At 62.3% G+C, this 22,431-nt stretch overlaps 1 protein-coding gene across 2 annotated transcripts; it reads left to right on the plus strand.

Annotated features, from left to right (window-relative positions):
* The first annotated feature begins 1,919 nt into the window (after nucleotides 1–1,919).
* PPP6R1 (protein phosphatase 6 regulatory subunit 1) lies at nucleotides 1,920–22,389 on the plus strand. 2 transcript variants are annotated; one of them, XM_055551571.1, is made up of 24 exons: nucleotides 1,920–2,533; nucleotides 11,093–11,325; nucleotides 12,365–12,551; nucleotides 12,642–12,779; nucleotides 12,863–12,928; nucleotides 14,172–14,284; nucleotides 14,365–14,478; nucleotides 14,584–14,746; nucleotides 14,834–14,986; nucleotides 15,077–15,211; nucleotides 15,617–15,681; nucleotides 15,773–15,888; nucleotides 15,966–16,051; nucleotides 16,173–16,262; nucleotides 16,329–16,426; nucleotides 18,336–18,393; nucleotides 18,476–18,651; nucleotides 20,870–20,988; nucleotides 21,063–21,213; nucleotides 21,293–21,363; nucleotides 21,516–21,597; nucleotides 21,849–21,959; nucleotides 22,035–22,106; nucleotides 22,251–22,389. In XM_055551571.1, exons 2-24 carry the CDS (start codon nucleotides 11,099–11,101, stop codon nucleotides 22,252–22,254), a joined length of 2,595 nt encoding a protein of 864 aa, XP_055407546.1. In that variant the 5' UTR covers nucleotides 1,920–2,533; nucleotides 11,093–11,098; the 3' UTR covers nucleotides 22,255–22,389. The 2 variants fall into 2 exon arrangements, with proteins under 2 accessions (XP_055407546.1, XP_055407548.1); XM_055551573.1 differs by lacking the exon at nucleotides 22,251–22,389 and having other exon boundaries at nucleotides 22,035–22,110.
* The last annotated feature ends 42 nt before the right edge of the window (nucleotides 22,390–22,431 follow it).

Here is a 22,431-nt window from a genome sequence, read left to right on the forward strand (position 1 = left end):
AAATCAGCATTGGTCTTGCTGCCTATTCATCCCAACATTAGACATGGTTGTCCGACTGGTCACAGGCAGTACTGGACAAGAGCAGTCCTTTCCCTTAGGTGCAGGCAGCAGGCCAGAACACTGGGCAGGATGGCTCCAAGAGGAGAGAGAGCTGGAGGGCTGAGCGCAGATGCCCATCCCATCTGGTAAATCAGTCCTCAGCCCCTGGGAAGGGTGGAGACGAAAGGGAAGAGACTGTAAGAAGCAGAAGTTTCTCCCTGTGGAAACTTGTAAGAAGCTCCTTCCAATTCTAATACAGATCACAGCATCATCTGCCTGTGAGTTCGGACAAGGTGAAGACCCAGACTTCTGTCCTAAACCTCTGCAGTTTCCCAGGTTCTTGGAGGAGACTGACTGTCAGCTTCTCAAGTTCCATTTGGTGATTAAATATGGCCAACCTCCTGCCCCTCAGTTCCCAAGTTTATGTGTTAAAACAGCATGGCAACTTCAACCACATTCAGGGGCGGGGGTAGGGGGGGAAGCTATGACAAAAGAACCTGATGTAGAAAATCACTCAAGGAACAGAAGGAAATGTCTCACAATTGCTTTAAGCTGTATAACAGTAGGAACCTGGGTCCATTTTATAACAAGACCTCAGAGATGAGAAGGTAAGATTAGCAAACCTAAAGAAACAAATTGAGGACCATGGCAATTAATTAGAGAGTTTAACAGGTATCTGCTCCCTCTCATGCCACCTCCAAGAGAGAAGTACACTTTCCCACACGGTGGTGGCTGAGGTGTAGGTGCTAGCCCCATGACTTTGGGTTTGACCGTGTGAATTGCTTTGGCCAATGGATGGTGGCAGATGTGAGGGAACCTGAGGCTTGAAATTGTGTTAACACAGTTGGGCTTGGTCAAGAGTTGTCAGACAACTTGCGACTGAACAACTGAGGCACCTCGGCTTTTTCCTCTGGGATAGTGCCCTGAGATGTCTGTCCACTGGTGCCCATAGTATGAGAGACAAAGGGGAATAGAAGCAGCCTCACCAGCCTTCACACCTGCAACTCTAAGCTGTGAACATGACCGGCCGTGGTTGCCTGTCAATCAGCAGTAGCTAAGAACATTGCATGCAACACAGACACTGGAAATAGCAAGGACCGAAGAGACTTGGCTGGAAAATGACTTTACTGACGTGGTAATCAGCAAGTGCAGGTAGAAATGACAAGGATTAAAGCAAATAGAAGCTACAGATGTGAAGCACAAACGCATGATTGACATCCTTGAAATACAGAACAAACTAGAATAGGATTCAACAAAATGTCCCTGAAACAGGAAAGGTAAATATGCGTGTTTTGTTGTTTTTTTTAAAGCCGCGTCCTTACAAGCACTTACAGCGCCGATTCTGGCCTGTATCATGGAAAGCAAGGACTATGAAAACTGAGGAAACTGAGGCTCCGAGCTAGATGGGACCTTAAAGACTATGGATCTAAAGTCTAGGAGAACCTAGACTTAGAACCTAGGCTTAATGTTAGAGGCTAATTGTGCAGCAGCTGCAACAGTAAAGACACGGGCTGGGCGAAGGCCTGTAAGTGGGACTGAAGTCAGCCTGAAGCTCAAAGAAGGCAGGCGTCGAGAAAGATCGAGGCGGCACAAAAGCTACTGGCCGGGGTTGGAGACAAAACCCTAGCTGGATTCCTCAGGAAATGACCCTGGAGCCAAAGCAATAATGTGATTGGAGGAGACAGACTAGCGGGCGAGGGGATAGAGAAATCCTGGAGCAGGGTGGACTTAGGAACGGAGTCGCAGAGAAACGCTGCCACTGTGCAGCGGGGCCTGCGCGTCGGGTGGCCCAGGTTTACTCTGGGAGAGACCGTTGGCACAAACCGTCGCGAGCGCTTTTGCGGCGGCGTTGCTCTGGCTGGGCGTGGCCCGCCGCAGCTGGCCGGGCGCGCACGCGCACTGCGGGGCCCGGGCGCGCGGCCTCCACACACCTGCGCACCGAGTCGCCGGCGGGAGGGCGGGGCCTCCTGCGTGCCCCCGTACCAGGGGGATTGTGGGATAGTGGCGGACGGAGCCGGGCGGCGGAGGCCCTGAAGCCGACTGCAAAGGCCCGGGACCTCGCCGCTTTGGGGAAGGGGGCGGTGGAGGAAGTGGGGTTCGGCTTCCGTCAGCCGTTGCTCAGCACTGCGGCCTGTTGGGACCGCGGAGTAGGACGCCTTTCCTGACCGGCCCTTGCTTTCCCGCGGGGCGCCAGGCCGGGTAAACCGGGGCGACTTCCCAGCGGAGGGCCTGCGCGGGCCTCGCGACCCCACCAACCTCCCTCAGCCACCTCGCCCGCGGGCCCCGGACCCCCGCCCGTCCGGCGCTGAACCCCAAAACTCTGGAACTCGTCGCACGAGGGCCCCCCTAGGCCCGAGACGCGTGCTCGAGCCCCCGCCGCTGCCCCCCGCCCCCACATACCGGGTCCCTGATCGGGGCCGGAGCCGCCGGTGGCGGGGCGGGGGGGGCGCCCCGATGAGCCCGGAGTGCGAGGAGCCGCCGCCCCCCCGCGCAGGTAAGCGGGCGGCCCGGGACCCTCCCCGCCCCCGAGAACACCGCCCAGGTACCCTCGAGTCTCCTCACCCCTTCTTCTTCGGACCCTTGCCCTCGTCCATGAGGGCTCCCCAGCCCTGGTGTTTCCCCCTCAGCCCCTCGATTCCCTTAGTTTCTCCTCCTCAGCCCTCTTGTCTCCTAGTCTCTCCCCTCAGCCCCCCAAGTCTCCTAGTCTCTGCCCCACCCCGACCCCAAGTCTCTTAGTCTTTCCCCCTCAGCTCCCCAAGCCTGTTAGTCTCTCCCCCTCAGCCCCTCTTAGTTTCTCCTCCTCAGCCTCTCAAGTCTCCTAGTCTCTCCCCTCAAGCTATTCCGTCTCCCCTCGGCCCACTAAGACTCCAGGTGTCTCTCCCCTCAGTCCCCCAAGTCTCCTAGTCTCTCCTCCCCGACCCCAAGTCTCTTAGTCTTTCCCCCTCAGCCCCCCAAGCCTGTTAGTCTCTTCCCCTCAGCCCTCCAAGTCTCCCCCCTCAGACCCCTGAAGTCTCCCAGTCTCTCCCCCTCAGCCTCTCAAAAGTTTCCTAGTCTCTCATTCAGTCTCAGACCCAAAGTCTCTTAGTCTTTCCCCCTCGGTCCCTCAAGACTCCAGGTCTCTCCCCTTGGCCCCCCAAGTCTCTTAGTCTCTTCTTCTCAGACCCCAAGTCTCCTAACCTCTCCCTCTCAGCCCTCCCAAGTTTCCTAGTCTCCCCCCTCAGCCCCCCAAGTCTCTTGGTCTCTTCCTCAGCCCCCAGATCCCCTAGGCTCCCCCCTCCAGCCCCACTTCCTTCCCCTTTCAGTCCATACCCCTGCCTCAGTGTCTCTTTCCCACCCTCGCCTCCTCTGATTCTGCGGGCTTCCCCTCTGGTTTCTTAGTCTCCCGCCCGGCCCCCCGGGGCGCCCCCTTCTCTCTGCTCCTCCCTCCCTGGCCCTCCTTGGCCTTCCTCTGCCTGCCTCACCCCTCCTCCCGAGGCCTGCCTGGGAGATCCATGGCCTCAGACTGGCACCCTGGGGCTCAGGAGACTCGAGGAGCGGGGCTTCCCCTCACCCTGCCCGGGTGCGGCCCCTGTCTGTGAGGTGAGGCCTGCTGCCAGCGCGGAGGGAACAAAGGCCGGGGGGACAGTCACAATTGCCGGTGTGGTGAAGGGGCACCTCAGGGCGGTGTGGGGGCCGCCGCGGAGCGACCGGGGAGACTGGCTCCGCGGGTGGCTTTTTCTGTCGAGGAAGGATGAGTAGGAGTTGACAGATGGAAAGTGGGAAGAAGGGCCTTCCGGGTGGAAGGAACAGCACATGCAGAAACGTGAAGGTGGGAACCCAGCCCCGCAGGCTGCGGGAGAGAGGGCGGAATGCCTTGGTGGGGCTGCTTGCGGGGCCCTCGGGTCTGTCTTGTTCGGTGATGCACACGCTCGGACATCCGTGCTGAGGACACAGATGTTACTTACCGGTCACACCAGCCTGAAAGGCAGGATGTTTCTGGAAGGAAGATGTGTTGTCAGTCATGGGGCGGGCTTCAGAGTTGCAAAGAAACTTCGTGGGGTGTAGAGAGGGTTTTCTCTGGTGGTTCTGGGGATTCCGTGTGCCGTTTGTAGAAGCCTGCAGCACAGGAAGTGCTCCAGGGTCAGCAGCTTTTAGGTTATAACTCAGTTTGGGATTGTCTGTTGCCTGGGTTCTCAGCCGGGGTCGGGGGTGGGGGGGTGGCAGGTGGTGGTATCCCCCAGGGGACCTTCACTAAGGGCAGCGGAGATGGTTTCAGTTGTTACAGCTCAGGATGCTGCTGGCAAGTGGTGGGTGAGAGCTGGGATGCTGTGGGGCCGCCTCCAGGGCAGAGGACAGCCCAGTTCAGTGTGCCTGAGAGCGGTGGACAAGCCCGCTTTCCTGCTCGGGTGTTAGGTACAGTGTGGCTCACCTGCTCTTTTGCTCTTTTGCTACCGTGAGTGCGTATGCTGAGTTGTGTACTTCGATTTCCTTTTGTGTTTTTGGTAGTTAGTGTTGTGGGGCTGCCTACTGTTTCTCTCCAGTAGGGGAGAATCTGCTGGTCTCCACCCACCCACCCACCCACCCAATGTTTTTTTTCCAGGATCCACGGCCAAGTGACCGTAGTGGGTCACCGGCCCCTTCGGAACTTTAATTGCAGAAGTACTCTAGCCAGGGGGCCTTGCCTTAGGCTCGGTCCTGGGAAATTGGCGTCCTGCTGCGGGAAGCAGGTGCCTGAACAGGCAGGTCCTGTCACCGAGCGCTCCGAGGCCATCACAGTGTGACCACGGAAGCTGTGGAAGTGTGGAGCAGGCCTCTCACACAGTCAGGGGAGGCTTCCTGGAGGAAGTGGTGTCTGTGCTGAAGCCTGAAGGACCCAGGAGGACCGACCTAGTCAGGCTCGAAGAGCTGGAGGGAAGGCAGAGGGAGCAGCCGAGCCAGGGCAGAGCGAGGGCGCAGACGAGCAGTCAGGTGTGGCGGGAGTGTTGAGCGCCATGCGGGTTGCCGCGAGAGATGAGGTGAGAGAGGCCTGGACGCCTTGATAGAGACTCCCGCCTTCCCTGCCTCCCCAGCTCCTGCAGGGTCCCTGGGCAGGCACAGGCCCGGGGGTGGGGACACACTCTCTTTTCCAGGCTGAATCAGGGCGTCCCGAGAACACCGGTTTTATGGATTTTCCCAGGGGCAGGGCAGTCTTTGCGAGGTGTCTCAGGAGAGACCGGGGCTCTGAGGCCGCAGAGCCTGGCAAGGCAGGATGGGAGTGTAGGCCTTCCTGACTTTGAATCTCCCTGTAACACTCAGTCCAGCCCCCTGTTCCCGACGGGCAGTTTCAGAATCTCTTCACTGCTCTTTTCCCCTTTGAACCCCTGACTGATCCAGAAGGCACCCCTAATGGCGAGCTTTGGGGCCCCTCTGCGTCCTCAGCCGCTATCCCGTTCTCTTACGTGTCTGATCGTTCCATGCCCTGGGTAGGAGCAGAGCTGCCACCCTACCCGGGCGAGCGTGGTCTGGGGCCCCCAACAGCCGCCACCACCCCCCAGCTTTCCCGAGTCCCCGGGAAAGTCCCAGTCCATGGTCGCATGAGGCCTTGGCCAGGTCCCTCTCCTTCTCTGGCCTCTGTGGCCCCTACTTCCACGTGGGTGTCCCGCGGCTTACCTTGCCAAGTCTCTGGTGGGTCCTGATGTTACCATGGTCCCGTTGCTGGAATTGGAAGCCCCCCACCCCCATTTCACATTTGGCTGAGAGCTGATGGATTGCGGGGAGTTAGAGGGCGATGGTCTCACTGTCCTCTGACCTGTGGGCCCTGTGAAGGCGGGGGGCTGGCTAGCCAGCAGCGGGGTCTCCACGCCTGGCTGGCAGCTCGTTAGGGGCCTGTGGCCTGTGGTGGCTGAGGGCAGCGGCCGGCCCAGGATAGCCTCTCCCCGGGCTGGGGTTCCTCCTGAGCCACAGGGCATCTCAGGGGGCCACCCCAGGGCCCTCCCAGCGGCCTCTTCAGGCTGGATCTCCACTTCCGGGTGCGTGGGGCTAGGGCGGATGAGAAAGTGGCGGCACGTAAAGGACCAGCCCCCAGCTCCCAGGCAGGCAGGGCCGTGTGTGGATGGACCGCAGCGGCCGTGGGGGCGCTCGGTGGGGGCTGCAGCTGGGCCCTCACTGAGCCCGCGCCGGGCGGGGGCTGCCGGCTCCCGAGAGGGGCCGCTGGTGTCCGAGGCCTGAGAAGCACGCAGTGAAGCCGGAAACCTGGGGCGATGGTGCGGAGCTGGCGCAGAGAGAGGTAGTTTTCGTTCTTAATGGCTTCCTTTCTCATTTACAGTTTCCCCCTCTTCCGTTTGCAGCCAGAGTCAGGGTTTTCAAACGGTCGCTAAAAGCCAGTGGTATTCACTTCCGTTTTCTTGAAGTTTGCTAAAAGTTGCAAAGCACGGGGGTGGCAGGGTATGGGGCACCCACCAGAGTATTTGAGTGAGCTCAGCCACCTGGGCGAACGGGCCATCTTCCTTAGGGCTCCTGTTTTTAGCGCTGTCTCCCTAGGTGGTGGCTGCTCCTTCCCTCCTGCTCAGAAGTGTCCAGCTTTCAGCCTGGCCCCGGGGGCACCTACTGAAGGAGACCTGTCCTTTAGGACCACAGGCCTGACCCCGCTGTTCTCAGAACGTGCCCCTTCCTGACGGCTGGGCTCTGTTTCATAGACAAGGAGACAAGTGTGGTATGCCATGTCACTGTTAGAGAGTGAGGAGGAAACCCCTCTGCTGTCCACATCTAGGGCTTCCGGGAAGTTGACCATCAGGACCTGAGGCTAGGTGCATTGAGAGTGTGTGGCGGGGGAGAGTGTTTTTCTCTTTGGGGTGTTTTCTTTATTCTGTGTCTCCTGCATCTGCATCTTGTCCCATGTAGAGCTTGAGAACTGACTTTGGAAGGGAAGGGTACTGACCACCCCTCAGCTGCATCTGATCCTTGCAGCCTCCTCTGACTTTCAGAGGAGGACCTGAGGTTCTGAGAGTTTAAGGGACCGCCTGGTTTCTGAAGTCCCTGGAGTCCCTACCTGACTCGCCCCCCAGCTCAAGTCAGCTTTGGGAGGGAAGTCCTGCCTGTGGTCCAGGGCGGGTGGCAGGGTTGAGGCGGAGGACGTAGCCTGTGGCATCTGTGCAGGTGCTTTGGGCGCAGTCGGTGGGCCTCAGCCCCGAGGCTGTCCTGCAGCCTGGAGAGGGTGCCGAGGCCTGCTTCTGCTGTGGCTGACGCCTGTGGGCCCCCTGCCCCTCGGCTGTCAGATGGGAACAAGAGCGGTGCTGTCCCTGGTCGTCTTGACGAGGGACACAGTGCTGTGCGGGTGCACAGGTTCTCTGCAGGCCCGTCCCCCGGCTGAGGGGGCCTGCTTAGTTCGGGGACCCCATGGGTAGTGAGGGTGGGGGGCACCTGGGCGTGTGCCCGCGTCTGCGCCTTCTCGCTCCAGCCTGGCCCGGCCCTGGCAGCGTGTCAGCTCCGGGCTTCTTGGGCACAGAGCAGGCCAAGGCCTGGCCCTCTCTCGGCAGCCTCAGGCAGCTTCGGTTCTGTTTGTTTTGTAACAAGTTGTGTATTTATTGGTTGCGCTGTCTTTGTTGCCGCATGGGCCTTCTCCAGCTGCAGCAAGCCGGGCTCCTCTCGTGGTGACGGGCTGCGGCCCCTCGTTGAGGAGCACAGGCTCCAGGTGAGCAGGCGCCCGTAGTTTGGGGCTCACGGCGCCGGAGGGCAGGCGCAGCGGCTCTGCGGTATGTGGGATCTAGTTCCCTGACTGAGCATTGAACCCGTTCCCCTGCATTGGCAGGTAGATTCCTATCCACTGTACCACCAGGGAAGTCCTGGTTTTGTTTGTTTTAGATGATAGGTTTTTTTTGTGTGTGTGGGGAGATGTAATTTGTGTAATGTCATATATGACAGCCATTTAAACTACATGATTCAATATCTAATCTATTCACAGAATTGTGCAACCAACAGTCACCACCATAGATTTTTTAAAGTGAGTTATAGTATCAAATAAAATTGTGTACAGTTGATTTTAGAACTTTTTTTTTTAAAAAGAACACCCCTTTCCCAAAAGGAAACCCCAGACTTGCTAGCAGTTGTCTCCCTCCATCCTTGTCTTGCCCCTCAGCTCCTAAAAAACACTAGTCCCAGTTCTGTGTCTACAGATTTGCCTTTTCTGGATGGAAGTTTAAATGGAAGTATGCGATATGTGGGCCCTTCCCTGGTGGCTCAGACCATGAAGTATCAGCCTGCCAGTGCAGGAGACGTGGGTTCAGTCCCTGGGTTGGAAAGATCCTCTGGAGAAGGGAATGGCAACCCACTCCAGTATTCCTGCCTGGAGAATCCCATGGACAGAGGAGCCTGGTGGGCTACAGTCATGGGGTCACAGTAGAGTCAGACATGACTGAGTGAGCGCATGTGCGCGCACACTCCTTCCACGTGTGGTCTTTGGTGGCTGGCTTTGTTCGTGCCACCGGGATGACCTTTTGATCTCTCTGCTCTTCTTTTGTCCTCACAAAAATCTGCGATTAGAAAGAGGTGGTGTTCTCACCGGTGGGTGTGCCTTGTCCCTTGGGCCCAGACAGCGGCTGCCCCGTGCAGTGGTTCTGGCCCCATGAGCACCCAGCTCAGGAGACCGTCCAGGCCCGCTGTCTCTCCAAGTGAGGAGGGTGGGCCTGGGGCCCAGGCAGAAGTGGGGATGGCCCTCGTGCACTTGCGGGCTCAGGGCGCTGCCCGCCTGCCTTTGGGAGCAGTGTCCCCACTCCGATACAGGGCCCCGCGTTCAGCACCTGGAGCAGCCCACTCTCCTCCTCCCCTTCCCAGCCTGCCAGCCCCCCACCCCACACCACCTGGGCTAGTTTACGGGGGCCCATGGGTGTGGCTGGGGGCGTCCAGGCGGGAGCAGTCCCCTCTATTGCTGCCCTGACAGGTCTGTCAGCCTCCTGCCTCAGGAGCAGGGTTCTGCCCTTCAGTCCTGGTTTCCAAGCTCGTGTCCCCCACGCGGTGCTGTCCAAGGTGGTCATGGCCGCCAGGCAGGATGGGTCTGTGGTTTGTACACAGCCCGTGGGGGACGTGCGGGGTGCCTGCTCTACAGATCTGCAAGGCTGCAGTTCTGCACCCAGCCCCTCTGCAGCCGGCACCAACTGGGCTGGAGCGCACTCGCTGGCTCTGTTAGCTTTCGTTGGGGTGGCTGAGCTCCCCTGCACTCTGAGAAGGGACTTCCTGGGGCTCGGGCACCGCTCGACGGTTCAGCGGCCCTCAGACCCTGGTGCACCTCGGGTGCCTCCCTCTACAGTGGGGCTGGTTGTGGGACTCAGTTGAGGTGACAGCCGTGCAGCTCACGTGGTTTGCCCACTGCGTGTGTCCACGTGTTGTGCACATGTCCACGTGTTGTGCACATGTCCACGTGTTGTGCGCGTGGCGCTGCCATTCTCGCACCCGAGGCCTAGGGCTGGGGCGGTGACGGCACACGGGGCACTGCTCGGGGGCTTCGCTGGGACGGAGACACACCCCGACTTGGCAGTCTTGGGGCAATGTGTGAGGCGCCAGGCCAGAGCTCACTGGGAGTCAGGGCAGTCCAGGGGCTGTGGCCTGGGCTTGGCCCGCACAAATCGTTGGTCAAGGGGAGGCAGGTGTGAGAGCCTGGGGTGCAGACTTGGGCAGGACTGGGTGGGGGGCGCCCGGGGGGCCCTCTTGGGGCCTTCCGGGGTACCACATGCTAGGTGTGCCAGTCTGTGTTTCAGAAAAGCGTCCTGAGGTGTGGGGTGCAGACTAGGGGGTGAGGCCTGGCACGCTGGTGGCCAGGCCCCGTGGGCATGGGGGCTCTCAGGTGACCCCATATCCTCCCCCTCCCCTCTCTGGGGCCCGTGTCTGCGCTGTCTCGTGAGGTCATAGCCCCTCCACTCTACCTGCAGGTGGCCAGGGCTTAGGAACCAGCCGAGTCCCGCAGGATCATTGCACATCTGGGGCCATTTTTTCCCTGTCGCTGAGAAGTCGTCCTGGGGGCCGGGGGGAGATGTGTGAGACTCCTGAGGAGGCTGGACGGGAGAGCTGGGTGTTGGCAGCCTCCTGGGGGAGCTGACGGTTGGAAGGCAGGCGCCCACCCTCAGCCGCTCGGCTCTGCCCCGGGCTCCTGCTCGGCTGGTGGGCGAGTCTAGCATCCTTCTCCCCTTCTGCTGCCCGTCCGGTGGGCGAGCTCTCCGCCGCTCTGATGGTGCCGGCAGGGTTGTCCTGGCCTCCGGGTCTGTCTGCAGCAGCCTTGGCCTCAGGTGGTCTTCAGGAGGTGGGTGACCCGTGAGCGCTGGGCAGTGCCAGTGTGGTGCTTGGGGGCCCAGCTGACCTGGGTGTGGTGGTCTGCCATTCCGTGGGGTGACCAGAGCCCTCACCAGGGCTGCAGGCACAGCCCCAGTGCCTGGGGGGATGGCTGGACAGGGTGGCCTGGGAGCTGGCAGCCAGCTCAGGGCAGTTGTGCACCCAGGGGTCGAGGCTGGGGGCGGTAGAATCCCCAGAGGGGCAGCCAAATCTGCTCATCGTGGGGCTTGGACCCTCCAGGTACTTAGCGTGTGCTCCACCTGAAATGCTCCTGAGGCCAGTGCCGGGTGGGCGGGCCACAGCCACCGTCGTCCCGCGGAGGTGCTTCCCTGTCTGGTGTCACTGGGACCCGTCAGTGGCTATTCTGGGGCCCACCGCGCCCTCCCCTCCAACTTTTCCTTGTCCTGTCCTGGCACTGGGTACAGGGGTTGGGCCGTGTGTGTGTGCATGTGCACACAGCCTAGAGACCCTGCAGACCTCCCTCTCCCCCGCCTTGCACACAGCCTGGAGATGTCAGGCATCATGGGACACTTAATTTGTTGAGCAGATACAGGTTGAAGCGAGCCTGGGGCCAGAGGTTCCAGGATCAGCCCGGGTGCAGCCCAGATCAGGGGACTGTGGACAGGCCCGGGGCGGCTCTGTGCACCGTGCTGGGGCCTTGCCCCGGGCCCGTGTGCGGTCTTGCCCGGCGCTGGGCAGTGGGCAGCAAGTTGCCCGTGGAGTGGCCTGGCAGGCCGGGAGGAGGCCGGCGGGCCCCGCGTGACAGCACTGCCTGCAGGGCGCCATGTTTTGGAAGTTTGACCTGCACACGAGCTCGCACCTCGACACGCTGCTGGAGCGGGAGGACCTGAGTCTGCCCGAGCTGCTGGACGAGGAGGACGTGCTGCAGGAGTGCAAGGTCGTCAACCGCAAGCTGCTGGACTTCCTGCTGCGGCCGCTGCACCTGCAGGCCATGGTGGCCTGGGTCACCCAGGAGCCGCCCGCCAGCGGCGAGGAGCGGCTGCGCTACAAGTGAGCCCCCGACTTGCCGTGGACCTTGTTGGCCCCGTTTCTGCGGGACTTGCCAGACCTCCCCCGAAGGAGGGGTGGGAGGAGGCCCCCCGAGGACCCTCCCCCAGCAGTGAGGGGCGCAGGGGGCATGTGTCTCATTGTCCCGTCCCACCCCTACTTTATCTCCTGGTGGTTATTCAGTTGGATTTCTGTTCCTGTCTTGGAGCACAGGCGCGTGAGTGAGGACTGTCCCTCAGCCCCACGTCCTATCCCCAGTGCCAGGATGGTGCCCGGCCTAGAGGGTGTGGCTGTGCCCCTCCCACCAGAGGGGGTGCCAGGGAGGGTGGGGGAGGCAGGCAGGCGCTCTGAGGGGCACCTGTCTGCCCTGGTCTCTGCTGCCCCTCTCCAGCCCTGCCCCACCCATCCCAGACAGACCTCCTGGTTCCCTGGGTCACCCTCTGCCCGGCCCCTCACACTGACGTTCACACCGGGCCTCACAGGTCCTGCCTCTGTCCCTGGAGGCCTCGAGCCAGATGGGCAGTGGGTGACTCCTGCTCAGTTTGCCCTGTGTGAATTGGGGGCTCAGTGCAGAGGTGCCAGCCTCAGGGGGGCGGCCAGTGTCCACCTGTCTGCCACTACCCCCTCGTGTGTCTTCTCCCTCCTTTGCTTTGCTCACCTGGCTCTGTCCCCTGTCCACCAGCTTGAGTATGTCCCACTGCTCAGTTCTGACTCCTGTGCCCACCTGGCCCTGCGCTCCCCGTCCCGTCCCGAGGAACTCACTTGCCAGGGCCTGACAGCTCAAGAGGCAGAGCTGAGCAGGCTGGGGTCCCTGGGGCCTGGGTGGCACCTAGGCAGGCAGCCCTCCCATCTGGTGAAAGGTCCTCAGGGCTGGGGGGTCAGCCTGGACGGTTGGGGTCGGGGGACAGTGTTAGTAGGGGTGGAGTCCAGGCTTAGGGGGCCCGACGCTGTCTTGGGGGCAGGGGAGCTTGCATGGATCGGGACTGGGGGACGGAGCAGCCGGGTCCCCGCCACCTCCTACACAACTCTGCTGGGTTGACAGGTACCCCAGCGTGGCCTGTGAGATCCTGACGTCGGACGTGCCCCAGATCAACGACGCACTGGGTGCCGACGAGTCCCTGCTGCACCGCCTCTACGGCTTCTTGCAGAGCAGCGGCAGCCTCAACCCATTGCTGGCCAGCTTCTTCAGCAAGGTCATGGGTGTCCTCATCAACCGCAAGACTGACCAGGTGCCGGGGCCGCGGGCAGGGCGGGCGGGCGAGCGAACGTGGGCTGGCGGGCCCGGGGGTCCTGTGCTCACCGACGGCCCGTGTCCTCAGCTCGTGTCCTTCCTGCGGAAGAAGGACGACTTTGTGGACCTGCTGCTGCAGCACATCGGCACCTCGGCCATCATGGACCTGCTGCTGCGCCTCCTCACCTGCGTGGAGCGGCCGCAGCTGAGGCAGGACGTGGTCAACGTGCGTGCGTGGCGTGGCCAGGCAGGGCAGGGCGGGGCCGGGCGGGGCGAGGCGCGGAGCCCTACCCTCTTGTCCCTCCGCAGTGGCTCAATGAGGAGAAGATCGTCCAGAGGCTCATCGAGCAGATCCACCCGTCGAAAGACGACAATGTGAGTGCTGCTGCCCGCGAGCTTCAGCCCCGTGCTCCCGTAAATGAGCGATGAGAGAAGGGAGGCTTCGGAGCTGTGGGGGGTGGGGGGGCTCCTGCTGAGAACAGGCGAGCGTTACGCTGCTGGACGGCTCCCCAGGAACCAGCTCCTCCTCCCAGGAGTGCTCAGGGCTCTAAAGACGGCCCTCTGACCCGGTCCTCACTGCCGCCGTTCCCCGGGCCCCCCTCCTCCCCTCGGGCCTGGTGACTCTTCCCATCTGCCTGGGTCAGCCCTGGTTGTCCTTCAGAGATAATGCCAGGGGCCCCACATCTGTCCTCCTGGCCCACTGGCTGGCAGAGCAGAAGTCCACATGCATGGGTCATCACCCCAGACACTCAGCCAGGGCCAGGCCTTGGGCAGTGAGGACCACCCTGCCTTCGTGGCAGAGGGACAAGGGGCGTCTGCTGGCAGCTAGGTGGCAGGGCTCGGCGCCGGGCTCTGAGGTACAGCAGTGGCCTGGGGGGCTCTGGGGGTCTGCGTGCTGGGCTCTGGCAGCCGCCTGCTGGGTTGGACTCAGGGTTCTGCTGGTGCTTCTCTCAGTTTATCTCACAGCACCTTACCCACACTATGAGGCTCACCCAGTGAAAACACAGAAGTGTGTTTAGTGCACACACAGGGTGGTGCAGCCTTCGTGACGCCGGTTTTAGAGTGCTCTTCATCGCCCCAGAGGAGACCCAGTCCCATTAGCTGCCGCTCCCTGTTCCCCACGTGTGGGCTGGGCCCCCGCAGACACGTGTCTGCTTTCCGTCCTGCTTTGCTGCTCCTGGTGGTTTCCTGTAGGTGCAACGCGTGATGCGTGTTTGCCTGTGACTGGCCTCTGGCATTAGCAGCATGTTGCTGTGTTCATCCCAGCTGTAGCGTGTTCAGTGCTTCATCCTTTTCTAAGGCCAAGCAGTGTTTCACTGTATGGATGGACCTCGGTGGCCTGTCCAGTCACGAGTTTGTGCATGCGTGGGTCACTGCACCCCTTGGCCACTAGCTATAGATGGCGTGTGTGGGGTTTGTGTCAGGGTCTCCTCTTCCAGGAAGTCGTCTTTGGTTTCCCTTTCGGCAGTCTCTCCTTTCCAGTGTCTGTGTTCTCTCCCTCCCACGTGTTTCCCGGGTCTGTGGCCCTCTGTCCTTGAGGGCGGGTACCCCCCTCCAGTGCGTGGGGCTTCCTGACACCAGGGCGGACTGGGGTCCTCAGCTCTCTCTCCCTCCCCAGCAACATTCCAACGCATCCCAGTCCCTGTGCGACATCATCCGCCTGAGCCGGGAGCAGATGATCCAAGTGCAGGACAGCCCGGAGCCTGACCAGCTGCTGGCCACCCTGGAGAAGTGGGTTGCGGGGTCGCCCAGGCGTGGGGCGGGGTTGCCGTCCCGGGCCCTCCTCCCTAATGCCCCTGCGCCTGCCCCAGGCAGGAGACCATCGAACAGCTCCTGAGCAACATGCTGGAGGGGGAGCGGAGCCCGTCTGTCCTCGTGAGCGGGATCCAGGTGCTGCTGACGCTGCTGGAGCCCAGGAGGCCCAGGTGAGTGCCCCAGGCTCCCTCCCCGGTGTGTGTGCATGTGCACACGTACATGTGTGCACAGGCCACCTGCGTGGTTCACATTGCCCCCTGCCATGCCTGCTGTAGGTCCGAGTCCATGACCGTGAACAACTTCTTCAGCAGCGTGGATGGGCAGCTGGAGCTCCTGGCCCAGGCGACCCTGGACAGTGCCGTGTCCAATGCAGGGGCCCTGCATGCCCTTCGCCCGCGTCTTGGCTGCTTCCACCAGCTCCTGCTGGAGCCGCCTGAGGTGGGCAGGGTGCTCGGGGGAAGAGGGCGCAGCCCTGGGGTCAGGGCAGAGCTGGGGCAGGAACCAAGCCCAGCCCTCCACCTGCAGCTGGAGCCACTGCGCACAACGTGGGGCAGCCTGGCCCCACCCCTGGGCAACACGCGATTGCACGTGGTCAAGCTGCTGGCCAGCGCCCTGAGCGCCAACGATGCCGCTCTGACCCAGGAGCTCCTGGTCCTGGATGTGCCCAACACCATGCTGGTACTGGGGGCAAAGGACCAGGGTGTAGGGGGTGGAGGTGGGACGACGCCAGGGGAGCTCCTCAGAGCCAGCCTGTGCCCTCACCCCTAGGACCTCTTCTTCCACTACGTGTTCAACAACTTCTTGCATGCCCAAGTGGAGGTGTGCGTGAACACGATGCTGAGCTCCGGGCCCCCTGCCGACAGCGGCTCAGACACACCCCCCGAGAACCCTGTCGTGAAACACGTGAGCTGGGCTCTGGGATCTCGATCCCCTTTGGTCTCTGGGGGGCTCTGCTCCGGGTCTCCTCCTGCCTGTCATGTGCAGCCAGACCGCTCAGGGGCAGAGTCTTGGTCTCTTCTGGAGGTCCAGAGTCTTGGGAAACAGTGTCGTGCGAGGGTGGGGACTGGTGGAGTGGTGACCTCGGGGGCAGTGGGTGTCCGGGGGGACCAGGAAGGGTTCTCCCAGAGTGATGGCCCCAGCGCTCCTGGAGGTGCCTTCCTGGGTGTGGCCCTGGCCTCAGGGCGAAGCTGGAGCGGAGGCAGGCAGGGTGGCTCTGGGGCTTGCTGTGCCGGCTGAGTGGGCCCAGGACAGGTGAGCAGGGGAGGAGTGCCGTGCTCACACCCAGTGCACACCGCCCCATCCCCGCAGCTGCTGCAGCGCTGCCGCCTGGTGGAGCGCATCCTGACCTCCTGGGAGGAGAACGACCGAGTGCAGTGAGCAGGGGGTCCTGGGCGGGGGCGGGGGCGGGCGCGGGCGGCAGGGGGCGGAGCGGCCCGAGTCCAGCCCTGGCTTTCCTCTCTCCAGGTCCGCAGGGGGCCCTCGGAAAGGCTACATGGGCCACTTGACGAGCGTGGCCAATGCCCTGGTGCAGAACTCGGAGAAGGGGCCCAATGCAGAGCAGCTGCAGCAGCTCCTGAAGGGTGAGGGCGGGGCACACCTGGGGGCGGGCGGGGCAGGCGGGGCCTCCGTCCTCACATCGCACTGCCCCTTCCGGCAGAGCTGCCGCAGGAGCAGCGGGAGCGCTGGGAGGCTTTCGTGTCGGGCCCCCTGGCGGAGACCAACAAGAAGAACACGGTAGACCTGGTGAGTCAGTCTCCTGCGCCGGTTCTCCTCCAGGCCTCCCACCCCCAGCCCCGCAGCCCCAGCCTGCCGCAGGCCTCCCCAGGGGCCCCGCAGGCCCTGACCCCTGCCGGCCCCTGCCCAGGTGAACACGCACCACCTGCACTCCTCCAGCGATGACGAGGACGACAGGCTCAAGGAGTTCAACTTCCCGGAGGAGGCAGTGCTGCAGCAGGTGCGGGCAGGGAGGGCAGGGGAGGGAGGCTGTGTGCAGGCCTGCCCTGACTGCCGCCCCCCGCAGGCCTTCATGGACTTCCAGATGCAGCGCATGACCTCGGCCTTCATCGACCACTTCGGCTTCAACGACGAGGAATTTGGGGAGCAGGAGGAGAGCGTGAAGTGAGTGTGCCCCGGCCAGGCCGGGTCAGGCCGGGGCGCAGAGGGCTGCGAGGTGGCAAGTCAGCACGCACTTGCGTGGTGCTTGTCTGGCGTCCCCATGCCCACCTGGCCCAGGTCGGGCTCAGCCTGCAGGCTGCCGGCCTCTCACCCTCCGCCCCGGGCAGGAGCGGTGTGGGCATCCCGGGACACGGGGCTGGCTGCACACCCTCACAGACTCAGAACTCGTCTGCCTCCCCTCCCCTTCAGAGGCCTCGGCCAACTGGGGACGATGCTTTTCAGTGACCAGTTCTGATCCTCTGTATGTGTTGTACCGCACGTCGATATCGTTCTGATATCGCCCTGGAACTTTTTTCTTGATTGTCCGAATTTTCTGCCGTGGACATTGGTTGTTTTAACCGAGAAACAGTTAAGAGTTGTGGTGTTCTGTTGGTTTCACGAGCAGCCTTGTGATGGCCGTGGGTGGACAGTGAAGGGGAGGGCAGGCACCTGGGATCCGGAGGGGAGACTGGTGGGGAGCGGGTGTGGCCGCCCGCAGCCTCACGCTGGGTGCTGGGGTTGTGCACAGTGACCAGCGTGGCCAGTGTCCCGGAGCAGATGCGCCTGGGATGCCCGGGGGAAAGCGGCCGACTCCGCAGGGCGTGCCAGGCGGGGTTTCCCAGTCATGGCCTCGCCCGTGTTGTTGTGGGTAGTGTGTTGGGCCCCTGTCGGGTGTTGCCCAGTTACCTGTCAAGACCACCCTTGGCTCGTGGCTCAGGAGCACATCTGTAGCCAGGGAGACAGGGCGCCAGCTGCTGTCTGTTGTGCCTCGAGGCAGACAGAGACCCCTGGGAGCAGAAGTGCGACCTGTGTCGGCTGCCGCTCTACCTGGCCTGTGTGTGCTGGGAGGCCCCGGAGAAGACCCTGGCCAGGGGGCTCAGTGAGTGACCTGGGCACAGCTGGCTGCGCTTTTAGGACAAAACTGTCACCTCTTCCATCAAGATAAGCGCCAGTGAGGTGAAAAGCCTTAAATGTAAAAAAAAAAAAAAAAAAAAAAAAGCCTAAAGCCATGAAGCCTCCTGGAACAGAAAATATGTTTGCAAACTCAGGGCTGAAGGCGCTGCTCACCGGGCCTCCAGCCACGCCCACAGCTGCTCCCTCCCCTGAGGGCGTTGGGGGACCTGCCTTGGTGGGGGTTGTGAGCCCGTCCTCCGTGTGCCAAGTCAGCCTGCGGGGGTTGTGAACATGCTTCCTGGGTCGGAGACAGCAGGCGACAGGCTGGAAGCAGCCCTGTCACAGGAGGGGCCAGACCTCAGTGCAGACACGGCGCTCTCCCGCCCCGGGCGAGAGGCGAGCAGGACAAGTAGGGGCTGTTGGAAAGTGGCACAGTGTGTGGGTCGGAGCGTACACGGACAAGCTCTTTCCAAGGTGCGTGTCAGTACTTAAAGCGCGTGGATTCAATTCCTTCATCCAGGAGTGGTGCTTCTGGAGGCTTTCTGGAGGAGAGAGAGCCGAGCAGAGACTGGTGGGCATGTGTGGACGCAGAAAGACCGGGGGTGCGAGGTGGTGGTGGGCACAGCACTGCCTGTGATCCCTGGGCTCCCTGGCCCCCACCTGGGTCCTGCATCAGGGACCTGTGTACCTCGAAATGAGTGTCTCACTCAGGTTACGCTCTCAAAGCCTGAAAGCCTAGCCTGCCCGGCGAAGTTGTGTCCCTTGTTTTATGAAGAGGAAACAAGGTGCAGGAGCCTTAGGCCTCGCGTGGGGCCCCGCGGGACTGGGGGCACACGGGCGGGGCGCCTCGCCCTGCAGACGCCTGCTGACGGGGGTGCGCCAGGAATGGCTGCGGTTCACAGGCAGCCCTGGCAGGTGTGTCTGCTGGAACCGGGCCCAGGAGAGAGGGTCCCTCACTGCCTCTGTGCCTCCCCCACAGCGCGCCTTTTGACAAGACAGCCAGCATCACCTTCTCCCTGAGTGCAGATGACGACAACGTGAGCTGCCCCGACTGCTGCTGGGGGCGGGGGTTCGCTGCAGGCAGGTGGCCCGCCTCACCCTCCCACCCCGCCCCCGCAGCCCAATGCCAACCTGCTGGAGATCTGCTACAAGGACCGCATCCAGCAGTTCGACGACGACGAGGAGGAGGACGAGGAGGAGGGCCAGGGCTCTGGGGAGTCTGACGGGGAGGACGGTGCCTGGCAGGGCGGCCATCTGGCCAGGGCAGGCCGCCTGGGCCAGCCCCAGGGCGTGCGGTGAGTCCCCCCACCCGCCGCCCCACTCCCTTCCTCTCCCCTCCTGCAGGTTCCCCAGCGCAGCCAGGCTGCAGGACCTGCAGGCAAAACAAGGAGAATGGAGTGCCTGTGTGATGTGGGGCGTTTTCAGTGTTGAGTGATAGAAACCCAATTCAGATGAGTTCAGGTTCAAAAGGAGTAACCGCTTGGTCCAGGTGTCAGTGGGGCCGTCAGGAGGCGGTCTGGAGGCGGTCCTTCGGGCACAGCTTGGCCCAGTGGGGGCATCAGAGGCGGTCCTTTGGGCATGGCTTGGTCCAGTGGGGCCGTGGTCTGCCCACCCCACCCTCTACTCCGCTGTCCCCTGCGGCAGCTCTCTTGCATGTGTTCTTGCCGAAAGGGCAGTGGGGTGTCCCGTCAGCTCCCTCCTGTCACGCCAGTGAAGTAGAACTTGGCGATTGTCCTCGCTCACAGTCCAGCTGCGGGCCTGTGAGCCGTGTCCAGCCCTTTGTGCAGGCAGTGGCTGGCGCAGGAGCACTGACTGACTGCTCTTGGGCAGCACGGACTTGCCGGCGTGAACACCAGCTCAGGGCTTGACTCCTGTGACATATGACCGGCACAGAGACGAGGAGACAGGCCATGAGTGTCGGCCGCATGGGCCTCCCTCTGTGGCACCCAGAGGGGAGAGTGCAGCCCTCCCCGGGCCCCTGCTGGCTGCCCGCTGCCCTCCGAGGGTGACACTCTTCTGACCCTTGCCCTTTGGGTTTTTGCCTCTTTATCCCATGAATGAGGCCCGTCCCTCAGGTAGGTGTGGTTGTACGTCACTTGCCATCTGCTGGGTGTGCCCTTTGTGACTGCCAAGTTGCTTTGCACTTACACGTGTCATTGCCAAATCCAAGGTCGTGATTCATCCCTGTGGTTTTCTTGGTAACATCAATTCTTAACGTTTAGGTTTTTGACCTGTTGTGAGCTAGTTTTTTAGGTGTGTAAGCTGGGGGTCCAGTTTCATTCTTAGGCATGGAAATACCCATGTCCCAGCTCATCAGTTGAAGAGACTCCCTGCTGGATGGTGTGTGCACCTTTGTCAGAAGTTTTTTGGCTGTTTGTGCAAGCATTTATTTTTAGCCTGTCTTTCCTGGCTCATTGGTCTGTACATCTCTATGCCAGCCCCACCCCACCCCCCTGATTGCATTGTACTGAATTCTGAAATTCAGTATTGAAATTGAAAATGTGAGCATCTAGTTTGTTCTGTTTAAAATTGTGTTGATCATGCTGGGTTCAGTTCTTTGAAATTCCGGGTGACTGTTAATTTCGGTAGAGAAAGCCGCCTGAGCGTCTGAGAGGGACCGCCTTGAGTCTGTAGGGCGGTTGGAGAGTGCTGCCGTTTTAACAGTATTTGGTCTTTCAGTCCATGCACTTGGGCTGTCTTTACAAAAGTTTGTTTAGGTCTTAGTTACTTCTGACAGTGTTGTGTAGTTTTCAGAGTATTAACTTTTATAGTGCTTTTGTTAAGTTTATTCCTAAGCAATACATTTAAATTTATTCTTAAACATTTTTGATGCAATTCTGAGAGAAATGTTTTCCTCAGAGTTATTTTGAAGTGGTTATAAGTGTATAAAAATACAAGTACACTGGTACACTGATTCTCGCAGAACTTGTTTGTTCTGGCAGTCTGAGAGGGTTCATTGGTTTCCTGCACACAAACCATGCTTGCTGCAGTCAGAGATAGTTTTGCTCCCTCCTTTCCAAGTGGGAAGAGAAAGCCCCCGCATCACGCCCTGATCTTGGGGGCCTCGGGGCTCGCTGTTGAGTGTGGCTTGTGGGCTCTGGAGACCATCCCAGGTATCCAGGGTCAGGAAGCTCCCTGCACCCTTTCTGTGAGCATCTGGCTTGTGAGCACTGTGCGGACCGTGGGGCAGCGTCTTAACGAGCCTCTGGGTTTCCTTCGCGGTTCCCCGGTGGACATGTGTCGAGTCTCGTGTCTGTCGGCACTTGCCCGTTAGGTTTGGGGCCCAGGAGGCTGCAGGTGGAGGAAGCGTGTGGGGTCAGCCTTCCCTGGGGGTAGGTGGTGAGGGGCCCGTTCCCGCCAGGCCCCCGCAGGGGGCACACTCTCCCTAGGCGTCCTCCCACTGCCCAGCGCCCCTCCTCCCGCCCCGCTCCTTGGATGCACCGCGGTGCTGGGGGCGGCGCTGGGGGCGGGCCGCGCCCGCGCATCGCTGACTGCAGGTGCTCCATGGAGCAGGAGCCGGGGCAGCACGGACAGCGAGGAGGAGGAGGACGACGACGATGACGACGAGGACGGCCGGGCCCGCGGCAGGCCCGGGCCCCCCTGCTACCCCAGTGCCGGCCGCCAGCCTCCGGGTGCGTGAGCGCGCGGCCTGGGTGCGGGCAGGGCCCTGCTGTCTGCCTCTGCGCTCACAGCTTCCTGCCCCCAGGCCCCAGCTGGACAGCTGCCTTTGACCCAGTGCCTACGGACGGCCCGGCCGGCCCCCAGGACTACAGGGACAAGGAGCCCCGCGGGGAGCATCCAGACCTCCCGGCCCCGAGCCCGACTGGCCCTGCGGCCCCCAGCACCCTGCAGCTCAGGTGAGGCCTGAAACAGGGCCAGGGGCCTGGGGCGCCAGCGCCCAGCCCAGCCACCCCTTGGGCTCCTCTTGCCTCCTAGGTTTCAGGATCCTGCCCCCGCCTCCGCACCTCAGGAAGCCACAGACGGCAGCAAAGCAGCGGAGCCCGCGGGTGAGCCGCCCCGCCTCAGCCCTGGTGCCCGGCCTGCCTACCCTTCCCTGCCCATCCCGCCCTCAGCCCCGGTGCCCGGCCTGTCCACCTGCCCTGAGGAGGGCGCTGGTGCTCGGCTTTCTGAGTCTCACTGCGAGCCGGTCTCCGCACAGGCCCCTGCCAGGCCCTGCTCAGCGTTGGGGACCTCCAGGCCGGCCTCAGAGGGACACGCTCCGCCCCCAGCTCCTTGGACAGGTGCCGACTGCTGGGGGTGGGCCTAGAAAGCTAGCCTCTGGGGAGGTGGGGGGGTGCTGATAACTGGCCGTCCCCACCTGCAGGGCCCTGGAGCGCAGAGCTCCCACTCAGCCCTGAGGTGGGAGGGCTCGGTCGGATCAGAGAGGGCAGGGGGTGTGCTCCGACCTGCAGCTCCTCCCGCCACTGGGCGGCTCCGAGGGGACCTGGGATGTGAGGGCGTCTTTGACGGTAACCCCGTGGTCCCCCTGCAGTGCAACCAGAGACCCTGCTACCTCTGTCCCGGCCCCCGGGGCCCACCAGCCCCCCCAGACCCCAGAGGGGGAGAAGAGCCCAGAGTCCTTGGGGCTTCCCCAAAGCCAGAGGTAAGCACAGTGCGGCGGCAGGGGCAGCCGGTGTTCCGTGGGAGTGCTGACCGCTCGCTCATCCTCTCCCCACAGTGCCCTGGCCCTCCAGCCACTCCCGATGCCCAACGGCTCTGCCCCCGGAGGCCCAGCCGCCCCGGGCTCCCAGTGAGTGTGGGCGCTGGGGACGGAATAGGGCAGAGCCGGAGGCGGGGCCGGAGGTGGGGGCTGGATGGAGGTGGGGGCTGGATGGAGGTGGGCGGGGCTGGCACTGGTTTTGGTGCTTCACAGCATCTCCGTCTCACTTCCAAGGTGACTGCTTGGTCCGGTGGTGGCGGCCACATGCTCCGTGCTCTGCGTGGACCCTGTCTGGGTGAGGGCCGGGCAGGTGCCACAGAGGCCCTGTCGCCCATAACCCACCCCGCCCCACCCACGTCCCGGCTGGAGTCCAGGAGGCTGGCGCCCGGGAGACAGCCCCCACCCCCCCATTGCA

The sequence above is a fragment of the Bubalus kerabau genome, chromosome 17, assembly GCF_029407905.1.
Source record: "Bubalus kerabau isolate K-KA32 ecotype Philippines breed swamp buffalo chromosome 17, PCC_UOA_SB_1v2, whole genome shotgun sequence".
NCBI classification, from domain to species: domain Eukaryota; kingdom Metazoa; phylum Chordata; class Mammalia; order Artiodactyla; family Bovidae; genus Bubalus; species Bubalus kerabau.

Bases quoted from the DNA above. Each gene is read 5' to 3' on its own strand.
- PPP6R1 (XM_055551571.1), top strand. From the start codon at position 11,099: ATGTTTTGGAAGTTTGACCTGCACACGAGCTCGCACCTCGACACGCTG. The intron at 18,394-18,475 runs GTGAGCTGCCCC...CCGCCCCCGCAG, and splicing joins TGAGTGCAGATGACGACAAC to CCCAATGCCAACCTGCTGGA. The intron at 20,989-21,062 runs GTGCGTGAGCGC...TCCTGCCCCCAG, and splicing joins TGCCGGCCGCCAGCCTCCGG to GCCCCAGCTGGACAGCTGCC.